Here is a 20640-nt window from a genome sequence, read left to right as displayed (position 1 = left end):
GATGTTTCATGTCTAGGGCAAGGGATGAGGAGGACAGAAGAAGAGTATTGACCAGTTAGCCTGATATGAAAACTAAAATGGTCCGGGGACAGAGGAAGGAGGGCTCATATGTGTGGCATGACCAGGACTTCATGATGATGAGAGTCAGTGTTTACCTAAGCAGTCTTTAAGATGTGATCAGGTATTGTTGCCGGACCAGCTTTTCTGTACATGTCTATATACTGTATATTTATAGCCAGTCCACATGTATAAACTGTATATAAAATAACAAGTAATCGATCTCTTATTTATTCCATGATTTATTCAAACGTCTTTGAAGTCTGCACCTTATATATAAACATGCTATATGTGCTGTTCTTGTCTGTGCCATGTTACTATTGTCAGTAAAGCCTGTTGTCTATTTTGTTACCTACATTGAGAACAAATAAAGAGCTGGAACCCAATTACTTAATAAGCTCGTCAACAAAGCTGATTCTGCGATTGTACTCTCCAGTTTCCTCTGTTTCCCACGCACCATCACAACTTGAAGTTATCTCATAATTATGATAAAAACAAGAGTCTTGACTTGTGAGAATCCACTTCTTTAATTCCAATACTATAAGGTAGCCGAAGTCTAACTTACACCAGTATTTCTTACATGGCAATAGTAGATCTTTGATGTTGTGTATGGTTATGATGCAGTGTTGCATGGGTCAAGACTGAAACACTGATAATAAACCAGATAAAATGTAATTGCTCACATTTTGTGATTAGCCACATGGTGACTGCATGAAACGATTCCGCAATATTGCCGTTGTCAGCTGCTCAAACATGCTGCACCAAGTACAGAGCACCGTGAAATTCAATTAGATATACGATTAAGGTAAAGAAATCTGTTGGGAGACAGCTGGCATGGAATAGGTTTGTTCTCTTTTTTTATGTTGTACCGCTTTCTCCAGGTGTTGCATAAAATATCCAATCAGCCCTTTCCACCCATACTTGGGCTAAAATCAGCCACATTTGACTCCAGATGTACAACTGCAAACACACTCACTGATATGGCCGGCCTTGCAAGACTGCACTGCTGCACTTTCCATGACAAATGTAGCTGAACTGAGAGAATGTGGCACCAAAGGGTTTCAGGTCTATTTTCCATTGGAGACAACCATGTCAGAAATATGGATTTTGCTCTGCTGCTGCAAGATATGTTAGACTAATGCTTCTATGGCTTGCCCTATTCTGTTATATATTACAATGAAATCACCTTTCCCCTCAATGTGGCAAAGTAATGGTGAACTGAGAGAGATATACACAAAAGGTGGGCAAAGAATAAGAAATTTATTTGATGAGAGGTCAGTTAAATAAACAAAGTGGAGAAAGATGTTGATATTAAAGTGTCAGAGGGTGTGCTGGCTGACAAAAAAAAATTGCTGAGATGAATCATTTAATTAAATTTGTTATACTTAACATACATGGGGATCTGCATCCTGTGATGACCACTTCCTTCTTGGATGCGACGGCACAGCAAGGTCATTCAAACAGGCAGTTAAAATCAATAACTTCAAATAGTACCTTTCAAACAGTCTGTCCTTGAGCACTCTTATCTTCTCTCTTCCTCCTTGAACATGATCTTTCATCCCTGTAGCAGTTACCCTGATTAGCCCTTTAGAAAGAAATTATTATAACTGCATCTTTCTGTAAGGGTAAAGTATGGTTATATCTTTTCTTGAGTGTTTGTTAAATAAAGTATTATACTTACTTGTGCTTGTTCACTTATTGACTGTTATTTTTTATAAATGTTGACAGAAAATAGAGACATGAAATTGCAAATCTCAGCTCATAAAGCTGCCAAAACATCGTACAGAGTAAATAAAAACAATATATAAAGTGAGTTTTAAAAAATGAAGTGAAACAACTGCCTCTAAAACAAATAAAAAAAAAAAAACATCTCTTGACTTAACTTTGGCTTCCTCAAAGTTGTATCTTTGTGCACCCCTTGACAGTTTCCAGCCAGTCTGTTATTTTTAGATTGTTCCCCAGGAGACACGTCTGCATGACTTACAGTTGCACAACTATGAGAGCCAACATCAACTTCTGTCAGACTGATCTGACTTTGTGTTGAAGATCATCACCGGTGATGAGAGCTAGGTCTCAGGCTATGATTCAGAGACCAAAGAGAAATTTTCAGTTAAAGAGTCCACAGTTACCAGGTCTGACTGCGATGCCTCAGGTCAGGACTAAAACCAGATTAACTGCTCAGGGATGGATTGAAACAGTAACTCAGGCTGGGAATTTGACTCCATTCACAGCCACTTATGTGTTGTGATATTACAGATGTCTATTATTAAAAAAAAAAAACTAAAAAAAAAACAGTCGTATGGGATGTTGATTTTGTCTATTTTGGGAAAATGAATGACACACAATATATGAGTGGTGGGTGGTAAAGACAGACAATTGTGCTTTAGGTAGTTTTTATTGTTTTCCTTGACTGGCCTGGTCTCTGACTGACATTTCAGCATTTAGCTCCATCATTCTCTTTTAAAAATAAATGATTTTCTCTCTCTCACTTCCAACATTTCTTTGAGCACTCATTACACCAGGGACTTGTCCAACACTATGTGTTGAGAAGAGAGAGATAAGCTTTGTGTACACATGCATGTGCGTCTCTGGGGTGTGATGGAGTTGAGCCTGATCGGTGCATTCTGAGGCACCCGTCTACTCTTTCCTGCTTTTATATTATCTGCTTAAGTGCTCGGCAGGCCAAAATGACCCTCAGGCCCCTGGGCAATGTCCATGTGCTCCTGATGTCCTATCACCTGCACTGAAAACAAATTTCATGCTTTCTTTGATTAAAACCCACCCTCATTGCCACATTTGGCACTGGCCAAAAAGTCAAGTCTTAAAGTCCCTTAAGGAGTTTTAGTGTTCATTGCACGAGTGTAAGTGGTCAGGGAAATGGATTTTTCTGGGTTATCCCTGTATTTGTTGAGATTTCAATATCCAGTGAGAAACTGAATATGGTCAGATATGATGGAACCTTTTGGAGCTCGTCTTAGGTGTGGCAATATTTGTTTTGTCTACTTTTAGGGTCTTGAGGAGAGTCGAGCTGCTTTTTGAAAGTTGACATGCGCATTGTGTTTTGTTATCTGGAGAGTAGACTTCAGATGGGGTGTGGGAAATTGTGTGAGATTATGACTTCTCAATGGGGATGTTGATATCTGGTGTAACACAAATAATAGTGTAAGTCCCTTGATATGAAGTAATTTCCATAATGTATGTATTTGTATGAATTTATATGCTGTTCACCTTTCTGAAGAAAACCTGCTCTTGCCATAATTTTTATGCTGCCATGTCCTTGTTCAGAGGGGGTTTTGTTATATTGTCTCTGCCTGGCAAAATAAACCATGTTCAGGTGACTGCTGTTCTGATTTTGCACAGTATAAATAAGGTGGAATTGACAATTGAATTGAATTGAAAATCTAAATATAAGCTATGAGTACATATTCAATTTCATTAGGAACTGCTTTTGTGAAGACATAAACACATTTAATACCTTTGGGTTTCATTCTGCATGCACTATTCTGCATGCAGTGCTTTAAATGCAGTTGTTTCATTGATGGGATTATCATTCTCAGGGTTTGTATCAGAGCTGTACAGTACATAAAATCTGGTGGCATGGCAAGGTGATACAAGGGAACTATTTGTTTCAGCAAGTAAGGTCATGAACATGACAATTATAGTGCAGGAAGCTCTTTGTGAATAATGACATCCATCACCTTTGGTCTCACTCTCATATATGGAAACATATCTTTGAAAACATCGGAATAGTTTGGCTGAAATAAACATCAAAGAAGAGTTTTCCCCAATGCAGATGACAAATTTGCCTAACACACGATCATCGGTGTGATTCTGGGAGAAGAAACAAATCCCTTTGATGTTCTGTCATGAAGGGCATCTGGTGTAGTCTGGTGACCTCTTATAAACAAGGGAGCAACTAAAACTAGCAAACTAGCTTAATCAAACTGACCAGTGATATATCTATATGTGTGTGAATTTGCATTACTGGCTACAATATGCTAATGAAATGATTGATAATCACATAGATGTATCAGATTATTGACTGATAAATGTTTATACAAAGTTGTGTAAGCATCATGATAGTGTATTTGTGCCAAACCTTTCAGTCAGTGAAGACGAGTAAAATGAAATATGACACATAGCTTGGTGAGCTAGCTTCTGACAAACAGAAAAGAGAAAAGTGTGTGGAGTACATGTTGTTGTCTTCCGCTTCACATATAATTATAAAATTAAGGTGCTGTTTACTTACTACAATCAGGTAGATGCATCTTTGTAAACAAAAGGAAAAAAATCACAAATCACAGTGGAAAACTTCACAAATAACTGGAAAGTAGAGTTCCTGAAAAAGCGCATTTGGTGTTCAGCAATCAAAGCAGCAGTGTTAGCAAGGCCATCTGACATCTGAAGACATTTGGCTGTCTGTCCCCTGCCATCGCCACAAATTAGTGCAATGTCTCACAGACAGTAAAGAACTAAGGAAATTTAAAAATAAAGAGAAAAAAGACTGCTCATCACTTGAAATCATGTGTAGTCTGTAGTTATTAGATAATTACTCTCTGTGCCAAGTGCCATTAATTAAAAGATACTAGAAGCAAAAAGATGAGAAAGTGTTATTTGTCATGCAGGATGTTGACTGTTTTCTGCCTCCCTGACTGGAGGTCTGTACCTCCTGGGCTTGTTTTGGCAGGAATAACAAAGTATGTCCATTAGAACTGCGCTGATGCAGATTTCTCTTGCTGTGTGTGTCATGTGAGATTAGTTTGTGAGATTTGATTAGTTTTAGCCACCCTAATTACTCGGTCAGGTTAGGTGCTTTTTAAGGGTATGAGGTCGGAGTTAACTGCTAACATCTAAGTTCAGCGACACAGACTCTTACAAACTGTACTCTGCTGACTCTGTAGGGTAACATCATCCACGAACATGTACAAATATGGAAAGGAGAAGGACTAGAGGTATTGACACAAGCCCCAATGATTTGTTCAGCATTATGCTGCAGAGGATTGGCACAGCTACACAGCAGAGAACCTGGAACCTCGACAGACTGTTTCTGTACAGCTACTATATTATTTATTACTTTTAGGTTTAGATACTCATCTTTTTTTCTTTAGCAGTGTATCACAGAATTCTGTTGAGCTCCATAAATATGAATACTGCCTTCCCAGTCCTGCTCCTGAGGGACAGGATGTTGGCAGAGATGCTAAAGGCACACTAATGGTATGATCTGTCAACGTAAAAGAAAAAAAGAGAGGATGTGAGGACGAATAAATCAAAACGTGCACAAAAACGGATCAAAACCCAAGAAGAAGTTTTAAGAACAGCAGCAATTTGTTGTCATGCAGGGATATTTTGTGGACTTGCTGGAAAAAATAATATACATGTGTAAATATGCACAATAATATCAAGATAATGTCGAGAGAATCAGGATGGGACATTATTAAATCATTTTTCTTTCACATGTAGCACACAGCAAGCGGTAGTCGAATTCAGACATGCTCTCGCTGCTGGAATTGAACATGTGGGAGGCAGGATTCTCACATTTGCACAAACTAACATCATTGAACAACATTGTTTGTACTAGGCAGCTGACAGGCTAAATACCATTTAGTGTTAAATCTGTCTGATGTGCACATTAGCCATCTCTCCTGCAGTTCCATCAGATGATCAGGGGTGGGTCTAGAGAAATTTTCTTAGGGTGGCGTGAGGGTGGCAAAGAAATCAAATGGGGTGGCAAAATCAAAGCCTTTCCCCCCCCAAATACATATGCAGGTGGTTACATATGATTAAAATGATTCAAATGCAGTAAGTATACACGTTTTTCATATAAATATAGTCTATAACTTAATTATTGTCTGTACTCCACATAATTACACACTTTAGTTACATAAAACATGTGAGTTGTGATGTTATGTACTGTATAGCCTGTATAATAAATAAATATGTAGCCCAATAAGTATAAAATCCAGAAACCTACACAACATGGGGTGGTTTATTTACAACGACAAGTCTAACTTAAGTTTCACACTGTTTTTTGTTAGAAAACAATCAAATTGTTACATGCTTAAATTACACAAAATGTCAGAAATCTGCACTGTCATGAACAAAAATTTAAACCTAATTTTCCATGATTTGTTGGATTAACCCACTGAGGTCTGAAATACAACCGTTTGTATTTCACCCTCAGATTGTTTCATTTTATTTTTTCCTCCTTGGCTTGTTTGGTATCATTCTTTTCAGCTCAACTGAATTCAGTTGTTTTTTTCACTGACATACTGCATTAGTACTACTATTACTATTAATAGTACTATTACTGATCTGAAATCACACAAAGAACTTAAAATCCTTTTTACTGTAAAAAACAAAACAGACATGTTGAGTAAATTTTTATAACTTGAAATGCAAATATAAATTGTACATTTTGTAAACATATACAACTATTTATCTAAAAATGCAGCCAATACACCTGCCGTTTTTTTTTCTTCATTTTGTACAACCATTTAAAAATATTACTGAAACTAAAATGAGAGAACAATCCGGTGTTGCAATAAGATGCCCCACAAATGACGTGTGGCAGTTAAAAAAAAAAAAAGTTTGTCCACCAAAAGACAGAGGAGAACAGCACAGGGATAAACCTGCAGGCCTGACAAGAGGAGGTGTATCACTCCGCTGGTTTTCTACACAGTGACAGTGTTTACATTGCAATGTGCCTCTGTGACATTCATTAGTGCCCTCACTGACACACAAAACAAAACGACTACACAACAGAACAGCTACACAAGACAACACAACACACTAAGTATACACTCCACAGTAAACGTCACAAATCTCCCACACTTAAAAACTCTCTCTCTCTCTCTCACACACACACACACTCGCTCGCTCTGTCTCGTCACTCCCAAAACTTTTCCCTCTTCCTGAACAACCAAATCCCACATGTTTACTTTTTTTCTAATTGGTCGACATGGTGCATTTTTTGCTTTCTTTACTGTTTTCGCGCTGTCCTTAGAAAAAGCTTAAAACAGGACAGTATTTAGAAAAAAGCGGGGCTTATTTATATTATCATAACTCTGGATTTACTGGCCTGTAATTAAAATTTAAAAACTTTGAAGTCCGAACTTTCAGTGTGGGTTGAAATAGAGACTCAGCGTGGCTGCAGCTTGTTGCTATGTCAAATTCAAATTCAAATTTTATTTGTCACGTACACAGTCATACACAGTACGATATGTAGTGAAATGCTTGGACAACTGCTCGTGACCTAAAGAGAACAAAAAAGGAAAAGGCTATGAATAAGATAGGAAATAAATATGAAAAATTAAAAAGGGTAAATTTAACTAGGAAGGAATAAAATATAAATTAAGGTTAAAAATGAAATAACTGTACAACACAAATTAGAATGAAGGGTAAATTTAACTGGGAAGAATAAGATAAAGATAAATATATAAATTAAAGTTGAAAATAAAATAACTGTACAACAAAATAGAGATGGCACGATACCACTTTATGTCCGATACCGATACCGATATCATAAATTTGGATATCTGCCGATACCGATATGAATCCGATATAGTGTTTTTTAATCAACAAAACTGTTTTTTAAAATATCTTGCTGCATTTTGCAAGTCTGCAAGTTCATACTCAAGTTTAAAACAACAACTACACTAAAGCTATTCTGTTATACCTGTATACAAAAAAAATATTTCATAGTTCAGCAATACTGATCAATCTAATAAACTTAGACCTACACCATCCTCCCTATTCTGGTATTTTAAAGAGTACTTAGCGTAAATATTAAGCAACCTAACTAATAGGGTTCCAACTCCCAGCAACAACAAAAATAAATAAATAAAAAATAGGGAACCACCCCTCACGCGCCACCTCATGATGCTTAATCGACGTAATCAACCTTAATTTGATGCAGTGTGAAAAAAAATGCACAGAAATCAATTATTTTTCAAGAAATATTAAATAGATTCAACATCTTTCTTCAACAAAATTGCAGACTGCACAGATGGTACCTTCCCAAAGGAAAAAGTACTATAGCTTACTAGGGTATATATATTAGACTTAATAGTCACTATATACAGTAATTGACTTCTATTCATTTTACATCAAATTAAAACTTTGTGTGTCAGATAATTATTTATTAAAAGCTAGACATTTTAAATGAGAATAAGAAAGAAAAGTATGTCTTAGGGCATTAACTGGGAAAAGGGGGCACAATCGGCCCCCCTGGCTAAACTTTGCTAGATCCGCCCCTGCACAGTTACCAGCGTCAGCTACGTAGAAAAAGATCCTGGTGTAGAAAGTAATATTAAATAAATTCTAACAACAGCTGATCAAGCTTAAACGTGCTGCTGTTGTTCAGCCGCTGGTTTCCTCTTTCTGGTGCAAAGTGGGCCAAAAACAAAGACGGACTCGCGACAGAAAAGCCGATCAGCTGATCATTTAAGCAGTTTCACGATTGAAGTAGCAGCCGGAGAGCGAGAGGCAGTCGCTCGTTAAGCTTAACGCAGGAATGCTTTACAAACATTCAGAGATGGACTTACACACTTGCTTTACTTCTCTCGGGGATAACTTTGTCGGAGATGAAATGCCAGGTTGCTAGCAAAGCTCCAAATGCTATCCAGACCACAGGTCCCGCATGCCACAGCCGCTCTATCATGTGATGCATACTGCTCCGACATGCTAACGTTCTGAGGTGAGTTATGGCGTGTTGCAAGTTTTGTGAGGTGCTTTCGTGATATTTAATGGATCGGATTACATTTTTTATTTTTCTCCGATATCCGATCCAGTCATTTAGGTCAGTATCGGACCGATACCGATACGTAATATCGGATCGGTCCATCTCTACAACAAAATACACAATACACAATATAGAACTATATAAGAATGTATGAAGAAATCTAAATATAAATAAATATATACACAATAACAGCAGCTGTACAAGTATTAACCGGAAATGAAGAATATAGTGACCAGTGTTGTGCAAAACCAAAGTCCAGAAAGTCCAGTGTGTGTGTAAGAACCATATGTGTGGGTCAGTACTGTGTGGTGGTGTGATTGAGAGACCGTATCGCCTGCGGGAAGAAGCTCCTCCTCAGTCTCTCTGTGTTGGTCTTCAGGGAGCGGAATCGCTTTCCTGACCTCAACAGAGAGAACAGTCTGTTGTTGGGATGGCTGAGGTCCTTCACGATCTTCCTGGCCTTGGTCCAGCACCGCCTGCTGTAGATTGAGTGCAGGTCAGGGAGCTCGGAGCGGATGGTGCGCTCAGCTGACCGCACAACCCTCTGTAGAGCTCGTCTGTCCTGCATGGTGCTGTTCCCGAACCAGGTTAAGATGTTTCCCGCCAGGATGCTCTCTATGGTGCACGAGTAAAAGTTCCTGAGCACCATGGAGGGCAGTTGGAAGTCTCTCAAGCGTCTGAGGTGGTAGAGACGCTGTCGGGCCTTTCACCACGGTGTTGATGTGACAGGACCATGACAGGTCCTGCGTGATGTGAACTCCGAGGTATTTGAAGCTGTCCACTCTCTCCACTGGGCACTCGTTGATGACGGGGGTCTGGTAGTTCCTCTCCTGCTTAGTGCTGAAGTCCACTATCAGCTCCTTTGTCTTACTGACGTTTAGAAGGAGGTTGTTCCTCTGGCACCAGTTCTCCAGATTCCTAATCTCCTTCAGGTAGGCCGTCTCGTTGTTATCAGAGATCAGGCCCACCACGACGGTGTCGTCAGCAAACTTGATGATGGTGGTGGAGCTGGTAGTGGCCACACAGTCATATGTGTACAAAGAGTACAGCAGGGGGCTCAGAACACACCCCTGGGGGGCTCCAGTGCTGAGAGTGGTGGAGGCTGAGACATGTCCGCCCATCCTTACTGCCTGTGGTCTGCCAGTTAGGAAGTTGGAGATCCACTGACACATAGATGAGCTGAGTCCCAGATGCTCCAGCTTGGTGGTGAGTGTGGAGGGAATTATGGTGTTAAATGCAGAGCTGTAGTCTATGAAGAGCATTTTAACATATATCCCCCTTCTAGTGTCCAAGTGAGTGAGTGATGTGTGGAGGAGATGAGAGATGGCATCGTCTGTGGAACGATTTGGACGGTAAGCGAACTGTAGTTGGTCCAGTGTGTCTGGTAGTGAAGAAATGATGAAGTCTCTGACCAGGCGTTCAAAGCACTTCATCACTACTGAGGTGAGGGCTACAGGGCGATAGTCATTGAGAGAAGCAGGGTGGGGTTTCTTCGGGACAGGAACAATGATGGACTCTTTGAAGCATGTGGGGATCACCGACTGAGATAAAGAGATGTTGAATATCTCAGTGAACACAGGAGCTAGCTGGTATGCGCAGTCTCTTAGGATACGACCTGGGATGCTGTCTGGTCCTGCTGCTTTCCTGGTGTTCACTCTCTTGAAGGCTCTCCTTACTTCATGCTCGGAGATGACGAGCACGTTTCCGGTGCTGGCAGTATCTTCCTGTCTGCAGCCGTTAGCGCCGCTAACACTAGCATTGTTGGAGACCTTAGCTCAGGCATGGGCGAACTACGGCCCGGGGGCCACGTGCGGCCCGTTAAACGTTTTGATCCGGCCCGCCAAACTTGAAAAAAAAATGTAATAAATTAACCTTGTTAATGTTTTATTTCCCCTGCAATTCTGATGTTTCCTCACTAGATGGCGCACTCTAGATATATTGGCTTTGTTGAGGTGAAGCGGCGTAGGCCTATTACTCCACGTTTGCACTTTACCCTGTGACCTACCGCCCCTCTATGAAGATGAGCGGACCCAAGAAAAGGAAAGTGGACAGAGAATGTCGAGTGTTCAAAAAGGAGTGGACAACTAAATATTTTTTCACTGTACACCGATCATCTGCTGTTTGCCTGATATGCCAAGAAACTGTGGCGGTTTTTAAAGAGTATAATATTAGCCATCACTTTGCCACAAAGCACACAAATTATGCTAGCAAGCTCTCAACAAAAGAACGGGAAGCTGCTGCTGAGAAGTTGGCAGCTAATTTGAAGGCTCAGCAAAGTTTTTTTCACCGTCAAACTGCCATTCAAGAATCAAGTACCAAGGCCAGTTTTATGCTTTCATTCAAAATAGCAAAGGCCAGCAAACCACTGTCAGAGGGCGAGTTTTTAAAAGAATGTATGGTAGAGACAGCAGGTATTTTGTGCCCGGAGACCAAAGACAAATTTGAGAAAATCAGTTTATCACGGCGGACAGTGACTCGCCGTGTAGAACTATAATAGATGAAGATATCACCAGCATATTAAACAAAAAGGCGAAGTCATTCACTTTTTATTCTGTAGCACTGGATGAAAGCAATGATGTCAAAGACACTGCTCAGCTCCTCATTTTTATCCGAGGAATCAACGAAACCTTTGAAATAACGGAGGAGTTTTTGACAATGGAGTCTCTGAAAGGACAAACACGGGGAGAGGACTTGTTTGAACGGGTGTCTGCTGCCATCGAAAACATGAAGCTTCCCTGGAGTAAGCTTGTTAACGTCACCACAGATGGATCTCCAAATTTAACGGGAAAAAACGTTGGCCTGCTGAGGAGAATCCAGAATAAAGTGAAAGATGAAAACCCTGACCAGGATGTGATTTTCCTCCACTGCATCCTCCACCAGGAATCTCTATGTAAATCGGTGTTACAGCTGAATCATGTTGTGAATCCTGTGGTGAAACTTGTCAATTTCATACGCGCACGGGGACTTCAGCACCGTCAGTTCATTGCGTTCCTGGAGGAAACTGATGCGGATCACCAGGACCTGCTTTATCACTCCCGTGTCCGCTGGTTGAGTTTGGGCAAAGTGTTTCAACGAGTGTGGGAGCTCAAAGAGGAGATTGGCATGTTTTTGGAGCGGCAGGGGAAGACTGATGAATTTCCTGAGCTGAGCAACAAGAGCTGGATGTGTGACTTCGCGTTTGCTACGGACATATTTTCACACTTGAATGAGCTCAACGTGAAACTGCAGGGGAAGGAGCAGTTTGTGCATGACATGCACACAAACGTGAAAGCCTTCAAATCCAAGCTGGCTTTATTCTCCAGGCAGATTTTGAACAAGTCATTCACTCATTTTCCTACACTAGCCACGCTGAAAGAGGCCGGAGCAAAAGTAAAGAAATACAGTGAGTCACTGGATGCACTGCACGGAGAATTCTGCCGTCGGTTTTTGGATTTCGATAAAATTGACAAGTCACTTCAATTGGTGGCCTTTCCTCTGTCACAAGACCCCGAAACAGCTCCAGAGGAGCTTCAGCTCGAACTCATCGACCTTCAGTCCGACCCTGCCTTAAAAGAGAAATTCAGCTCTCTGAAACTAAATGACTTCTATGCTTCACTCAATGATGCCGCGTTTCCAAATCTAAGGCGAAAAGCGCAGATGATGTTGGCTTTGTTCGGCTCTACCTTCGTGTGTGAACAGACATTCAGCGTCATGAACATCAACAAAGCCAGCCACAGATCCAAGTTAACAGACCTACACCTCAGATCAATCCTGAGAATCGCCACAACAAAACTAACTCCAGACTTTGATGCGCTGGCTAAAAAAGGAGACCAACAACACTGCTCCCATTAAAATGTGTGTCTCCGTGATACGCACGTTGTTAAAATGAACAGTGCGCGCAGATCAAATATAACGCTTCACAGACTGACTTGCTGCAACTGTTTCGAACTTGCACTGGTCGTTGTTGACTTTTGGCACCGGGGAAACAAATTGAATAAAAGGAACAGGACAAGTACATCTGCATCTCCTACCGTTTTTGGAAAAAAAAAAAAAAAAAGTTAGGAGGAGAGTGATGTGATATCCTGAAGGATAACAGAACTTTCAGTGCTTTAAAATAAAATGTTCATTTATTTGATTTTCAGTGTTTAAAGGCTCATTTCGAAGTCAGAGATTTTATTGTAATGCTTTTCTTCATTTAAAAAAAATGAAATTAAAGCACATGTTTTCTCCATATCCCAAGATGTGTATTTTTCCCCCAATGAGGTGATGTTTTCAAAGCATGCCATCTATCTACTCCTGTTCCGGCCCATTTGCCAAATGTTAGAACTCAATGTGGCCCACGAATCAAAAAGTTTGCCCACCCCTGCCTTAGCTGCAGCCTCGAAGCGAGCATAGAAAGTGTTCAGCTCGTCTGCCAGAGTCACGGCCGCGTTCGTCATACCGGTTGTTGGTGCTTTATAGTCCGTTATTGTCCTTAGTCCCCGCCACAGGCTCCTAGAGTCACTCTGTTGGAGTTGTGACTCTAGTTTCCTCCCGTAGCGCTGCTTCGCCTCTTTCACCGCCCTCCGCACGTTATATGACGCGGCTTTGTACGGGTCCATGTCCCCCGTCTTGAGTCCCGTGTTGTAGGCAGCGGTGCGGGATCTCAGAGCGTCGCGGATGGTTTTATCCACCCACGGCTTCTGGTTGGGAAACGTTGTGATAGTCTTTGTCTCCACGGTATCATCCGCTAGTTTCCCGATGAATCCCACAACCGCTTCCGTAAACACGTTGACGTCATCGTCGGAGCTGTTTCTGAACATGCCACAGTCTGCGTCATCGAGTCAGCTGAAAATAGTCATGTGACTTGGAGGTGCAGCCTGTCGGTGGACCACAGAGGGTTAATAACACTCACCTTCCTTCCATTTCCAGAGTGTAACATCCAACCACCTGTGTAAAAAGCAAAATTCCCAAGGTGTTGTTCAAAATGTGCTCTGACACAGTCATAAGCATGGCTTGCTACTGAAAACAAGAAAAAAGACGGTCATGCTATGGGCTGAACCATTTGTTAATGGTGCAGGGGGAACACTATCCAATATATTCAGTTTTAGCATTTATATTCACTGTTGCAAAGATCATGAAGTCTTTGTCACAATCCATACTGTCACCAGTGTTGGTGAAAAAAGTGATCAGTTACTAATTACTGATTACTTCCGCAAAAAAGTAATACTTATTTTCAAAAGTAATTAATTACTTAGTTACTTAGTTACTTTTTAAAAACACGATTTACAACCTGAATAGGTGATAAAGCAATAGATCTTTCAGCCCAATTCTACTTTTTCTGCATAATCCATCATACAAAATGTAATCAAATGGAAAAGTCTCTTTTTAAAACTTGTTTTATTAGTTTTAATCTTTTAACTTTATGCATCAAGCAAACATTAAATTATATGCAACATTCACTCACCAGAAGAAATTTGTTTAACATTTAAACCTATTTTCTGCACATTCCAGCACATAAAATAAAATATTTTTTTGTGTTTACACTCAGTCTTTCAAATAAATGCAAGTAAAACACAGCAGAAAATAAATAAAGTCAAAGACTAGCAGTCCTGTTGCTCTATTTTCAACTGTAAAGCAGGAGTGGGGCAGGCGGAGGTTTGCCCTGGTGCAGGTGTGCCGCAGCTGTCAGTTGAAGAATCTGCGAGTTTGTCTGTGAATTTCCCATTACGTCGTAGCGTACTGTCGGTACTTGCTTGGAAGCTAAGGGGTTCTAAACTTAGACTAAAGAAGTTTTTTTCCCACGCACAACGGACGCTAATGTTTTTGTCACTTTTTATGGAATCAAACTTAAAGTAAGGTCAGTACTTCCACGCTTTAAACGCTGCACGCTCATACTCTCTCCCGCACTCGATATATGATCCATTCTTGATCTGCACACAGCTGTTGTCACGAACGTGGCACTCGCTTACATCATTGTCATGAGACACTCTCGCAAAAAAATCATGGTTTTAGTAACGCAGTAACGCAGCGTGCTTACGGGAAAGTAACAGTAATCTAATTACCGTTTTTGCAATAGTAATAAAGTTTTACTTACTTACTTAGTAATCCCTTACTTTACTCCTTACTTGAAAAAAGTAATCGGATTACAGTAATGCGTTACTGCCCATCTCTGACTGTCACACACAGGAAGTAAAACACAAACACAGTGAAAATTATGTTTAATATGAAGGTTTCCATAAAAGTATGTCTTCTGCTACTTTTTCCTGCCAAAAGAAAAGCAGAGCAAAGCAAAACAACAAAGTAAATGCAGCTGTTTCCTGCTACAATAGACAAATGCTGTGTTTTCCTTTTTATTTCCAGACACCAGTCTACCTGCTCCGCCATGATGTGCTAAAAATTGAATGCCAGTAATTGACAGAATCAATATATTCTCATTAATTCAAATAACTTTATCTGGTTAGGGTGATATTAATGTCTGCCATGATTAGAGCATTGTCTCAGTCTGCTGAGAGTGGCTGTCAATGCAGTTTTAGAGACATAAATATCCTCAACTGCTGAGCAGGTGTGCCAAACCCTGTATATTGTTTTGTGAAAATTGAAGTGATCCAAGATTACCTGATATTTCCATGTTGTTCCATCAGCCATCCTTTACTGCTTCTTTATTAGCTGTTCCCTTCCTCATTTCTCCCTCACCCTTCCCTCCTCCCGTCCTTATATATTCTGTCATTGTGGCTTTGTGTCATGCTCTATATGCACTCGGTCGTCGTGCAGACAGCCGTGTGCAATTAAAGCTGCTTGTGCAGGAGAGTTGTATGTGTAATGCTTAGCCTTGGTTCAGGAAGACTCTGCTTTGTAAAAGAATACTCATGGTATCAAATAAATCTGTTAGCTAAGTCAGAGGAAGGCAGAGTGGCTGTGTGTTACCGAGAGTTAAAAAGAGGTGGAATACGTTGGGGGAGGAAGGGAGGAAAGAGAGAGACTGGGGGGACGTGACAGTGTGACAGACAAATCAGGCTTAGAGGGAGGAGAAGAGAGGAAGATCAGGGACTGAAGGGAGAGGGGGAGCAGAGATGGAGGTCAATGCGGGGGAGGAAGTGTGGAGCGGAAAAGAGTTAGGAGACGATGTCATCCGCCAGGGTGCTACATGAGTGTGTTCAGCTCAGCGCTGTCAAAATTCATCAGTGGCCTGGAAAGATGATAAACAGCAGCATTTTGTAATCAGCTTCAAGAAATGTAAGCAGACAGGTGTCAATTTTAACATATATTCTTAGTAGTATAAGCATTTGTTTTTAAATCTTAAGAAATTTTGACTCTTTTGGCTCTTGGTAGGCTTGTCATTACTTACTATTTAATATTGGCTATTTAACCTAGCGGTGTGGAGGGGGTGGAGCCTATTATAGCTGATATGAGGGTATACTCTCCCTGGGTCAAAGCTCCACGGGGTCAAAGAGAATTATGTATAATAATTACATCATAATTACTTATAACGGAGCTTGAAGGATTTTAGAATGCATACTCTGCATTATGTTTTTCATATATTATTAACTGGAAATAACATTACAATACAACTTAATCTAAAAAAGAAGAAGTTAATAACTGAACGCCAGCCCACCCTTTCATTGACAGAGTTTAAGAGGCTTGGAGTTTTGTAGGGAGTGAGTAGGATTGACATGATGAGGAGAGGAACAGGCCGACTGCTTTGGAAAAAAATAAAGTTAGAGTGGTAAGTTGGAGATGTTTTGGTTATGTGCCCAGAAGGGATCGTGAATATAGAGGACAAAGGATGTTGAATATGAAGAGAGGGAGACCCCAGAGAAGATTCATGGATGCAGTTAGAGAGGTTATGCAGCAAGTGAATATACTAGGGTCAGATAATATGCTATGATGACCCCTAAGGAGATGAAGAAGAAATAGAAGGAGAAGAAGGATTTTCACAAAGTTTTCCAGAAGGAAAGAAGCCAGGATTTTGATTTTAGAAGCAGGATCCAATCAAGACTTACTGAATTACTGAATGTCTATTAAAACTGAGTTTGAGCTTTATATAAGTTATTTGACAGAATTCATTTTTTTCAGTGTAAGTGACATTAATATGCAAGTGAAATAAATGCCGTACATATATTTTGTGAATTCGAGACTGTTAAAGACTGCTTTGATGCCAAAGTTGCTGACAGAATTGCAATATGATGCCTGAAGCATAAACATTTGCTCAAAGGCCATTGGTGACTAAATCAATTCATTTGTCGTGGAAAAATGACCAAATGCACACAAGCACGTGCAAATGGATACGCACGAGGTAAAAACTGCATCATGGCTGTTCTCAAACTCCCTTGTTAGCATGTCTTAGCATGTTTTGTCAGTTTTCTACAAAACGAAGATCACGACTCCTCTGATATGTGTTTATTTCTTTCACATTCATATTGACTGTTTTCAAATTTACACTGCACTGTCTTCAGGTTTCATTGCTTGGTGTTCTAGTCTCTGAGGTCCTTGTACATTTTCTTGTTACTATTAGAAGCAGAACTACTACATGTATGTCAGCAGCAGCATTGTTTGCTCTGTTAAGCAGTAGCTTTTGATTGCAGATGCACCAATTTGTTTTTGGCATGTCAAAATTGTTATTTTCCAGTGGTTGTATTGTTGTGGGACTCTGAATTATTTCATTCAAATGTTCTTTTGTGCATGTGTATTTGCGTTTGTTTGGCAATGTTTCTCTTGTTTTGTGCTTATCATACAGGATTCAGGAGGAGATGGACAGGCTAAGTAGACCAGACTGTGCAGGCAGACAACAGAGCCAGCCATGATGTTAAGCTGCTTTTTGTTATGCAGAAAAAAAAGATAGATAGCAGAACACACATACGGGAACACACACACAGATTGAGAGAGAGAGCACAAGTGAGAGAGACACAGAGTACAAAAAGCAGTAAACTGCTTGCCTCACTGCTCGCTCTGCAAACCAGTCAAGCATCCTGGTTCAGGGCTTCAGCAGCGCTTCTCTATTGCTGCCTCTCTGCTGTACCGATCAAGCATAGAATTTTATGCTATATATCATACATAATATAACATTAGACAATGCATGGTCGTCTATCCTGCTCCATTAAGTAACTGAGTTTACCTTGGTGTACTTTTTTATTGTTGGCTATTTTGCAGTGGGCTTTGGAAAAGTTTTTGTGGAGGTTTTAATTTCTAACATCTGTAGCTATAATATTCAACAGTGACAGCTATAATAAATATGAGGAGAGGAATATTTTGACATTTCTCTGGCCTTATCCTATGTGCCTATTTTATAAATGTACAGTGATATCCCTCTAAAGGTCACCATTAGATTTGCTGCGTCATACAGGAGTCACCAGAATCTAGGTGCTCGTGTGGCATAGAAGAGTATTCAGATTACATTTTCTTCTCAGTCGCTGTGAGATCCATGATCACATTTTGCCTTTTTTTCCTCAGAAGAAAACTAATCCAAAATTTTACCACTCACCAATATTTTCAAGGAGTAGAAGAAGAGAGTGAATTTCATGAGTTTTATGTCAGTGAACTCACACAGAGAGAAGTAATATCTGAACAAAGGGGCATGCACAGAGAGCACTATGAGTTCTGCCTATAGGAATATGGAAATCTATGACAGGTTGAAGCACCGAGTTAGAGTGAATACACCGAGTGCAGAGTCACAGCCACAGGCTGTCTACGCCATTATTAGTCCAATTATCATGCTGGATGGGAAAGGGGGAAGAGAGATTGGGGAAGACAGCAAAGATGAAAAACAAATGTGACACCTCGGGGAATTCATTTGCAAAAATTGCATAATCATAACTACATTTCCAGAACTTTGCAGACTTGTTATGGTACATTATGCACAACAATAGGAAGAGAAATGTAAAAAGGTATGAGGAGTTCATGACTAAGTTAATTATTTTCTGACATTTAATTTCCCATTCATTGTGCAACGCTTCCTTGTACATGGATCTCTTCATCAGGAGCCAGTTGCACCATGTGCTCACTTAACTTAACCTACTGCACCTACTCTGGAGGCATGGTAACAGGTTTTGCAATGAAAACATGGTACATTTGATGGGTTCTTATTTAATTAAACTAACACAGAAAACATCAAATTCCTATAAGCATTAATTAAAAACTGAACAGCATTTTCTTTTTAAAGATGTGAGGAGTTGCAGTTGCGTTTATGTCTATATATGAGCATTTGAGACTTAAAAGTGTAAGCCTGAAAAAAGAGTCTCTTTCAGTCATGAATCTGATTTTAGAAATCATTTTACACACAGCTTTAGTGATGGGTTAATAAACAGTGGATGCAGCCAATCCGTGTGTGTCACTTGTCTAAAAATATCTCAAAAATACACTTCAACACATGGGTGTGAGCTTATTCACCACCTGCCATGCCTGCCGTGATGGAAACTGGAAACTGATGAGACATACTAAAAAAAAGTTATTTTAGAATTTGCACAACACATTTTTTTTTTAAAGTTTCCTGATAATGTATAACACGGTTCTGGTTTTTCAAAGCCTCCATTTGGTGGTGCACAGCCTCGTTTTAATTCTTAGCTTTTTGTGAAGCCATTGTGTTTATATTGGATTAATAATTGTCTGTTTACTTGATTTCACTCCAAAGTAAATTCCCTCTACTCAAGTGACATCTGCCATGGCCATCTCTCTCTTTGCTGTACAGCCAGATCCTCTTGAAATGAAGGGCTGCTCCAAAGTAGTGACAAGTATTAGATGGAGCCTGATGCAGTCACATGCTGCCTCAATTTCCTTTGCTCCTTTAGTTATTTTTGGAACCAAGGGAATAAACAACAAAACTCTTGTATCTCTGCACAGTATGTATCTATCTATCTATCTATCTATCTATCTATCTATCTATCTATCTATCTATCTATCTATCTATCTATCTATCTATCTATCTATCTATCTATCTATCTATCTATCTATCTATCTATCTATCTATAAATAAATAATGGGGGGAAAAAGGGGGAATGAAAGTGTATTACAGTTTTTCTCAGTTGCTTTGGTGATTTTCTCACATAACTATTAACATTTCCACAGCAGTTAGTGTATTTCGCAAAACAATTGGTGCAAACTGCAAAACCTACTGGATAACCTGCAAAAGCAGGTCACTTGCTCAAAATCGATAATCCATTCTTCAAAAGCAAGTATTTATGTCAATGAAACTGCCATTGTCATCAAAATGAGAAGTCTTGACATCATCTTGATGAACAAGATAGTCAAATGGCTTTGTCATGTTTCCATTATGACAGTTCACAGTATTCTCTCAGTGTTTTCCAACGCAAAAAAAGGTCAGAATTCGGTGACACTACCTGAAAATGCTCAAGACAGCACTATACACTTTTTGTACAGCCGTGTATAGTAAAATTACAGTAATGTACACTAAACATGAGATATTATGAGATGTTGGATTACTGTCCAATACTATGCATACCTGTTCTCCCTACGAAATGTTTGAATGATTGAATTCACAGTGATTCTTCCAAGATTTGGTTGCACCCTCCGACCAGCATCATCCATTGTGAGGCCATGATTGACAACATGGTCAACAAGTGTTGCCCTAATTTCATTATGGATCTGCCTATGTATTTGACGTCTTCTCTCCCCCCCCCCCCCCCCCCCCCCCCCCCCGCCGTGCATCCTCACCCCTCTTCCACGATGCTGACCTACACACTATGTCCTGCTCGATTCATATATGCTTTCCAATTAAGGGTTCATGGGATTGATCGATGAGTGACTGTGAACAAGTGGCTTGTCATTGGTTACAACTAATACTTCACACACCTCCTTGTCAGTGAAAGCTGAAGTTGAAGAAATTGTTCAATTTCGACGTCATTTTCAGGAAAAAATAATGATAAAAAAAG

The 20640-nt window shown here is 40.0% G+C and overlaps 2 protein-coding genes across 2 annotated transcripts in view; both read left to right on the top strand.

The window, feature by feature from the left end:
* Positions 1–6418: 6418 nt before the first annotated feature.
* Positions 6419–20640, top strand: part of grxcr2 (glutaredoxin and cysteine rich domain containing 2) — a 33238-nt gene continuing 19016 nt past the window's right edge. The window contains exon 1 of the mRNA XM_082549095.1: positions 6419–8752. The gene's annotated coding sequence lies outside the window, so the exon portion shown is untranslated. The remainder of the gene's footprint in view (positions 8753–20640) is intronic.
* Positions 11453–12628, top strand: LOC309715702 (general transcription factor II-I repeat domain-containing protein 2A-like; the record flags this gene model as incomplete). Its single annotated transcript, XM_082549023.1, has 1 exon — positions 11453–12628. One exon carries the CDS (start codon positions 11453–11455, stop codon positions 12626–12628), a length of 1176 nt encoding a protein of 391 aa, XP_082405149.1.

The sequence above is a fragment of the Aulonocara stuartgranti genome (genome assembly GCF_965226115.1).
Source record: "Aulonocara stuartgranti genome assembly, chromosome: 10".
NCBI classification, from domain to species: Eukaryota; Metazoa; Chordata; class Actinopteri; order Cichliformes; family Cichlidae; genus Aulonocara; species Aulonocara stuartgranti.
Note: the sequence above shows the minus strand (reverse complement) of the source record. Positions and strands in the feature narration are given on the sequence as shown.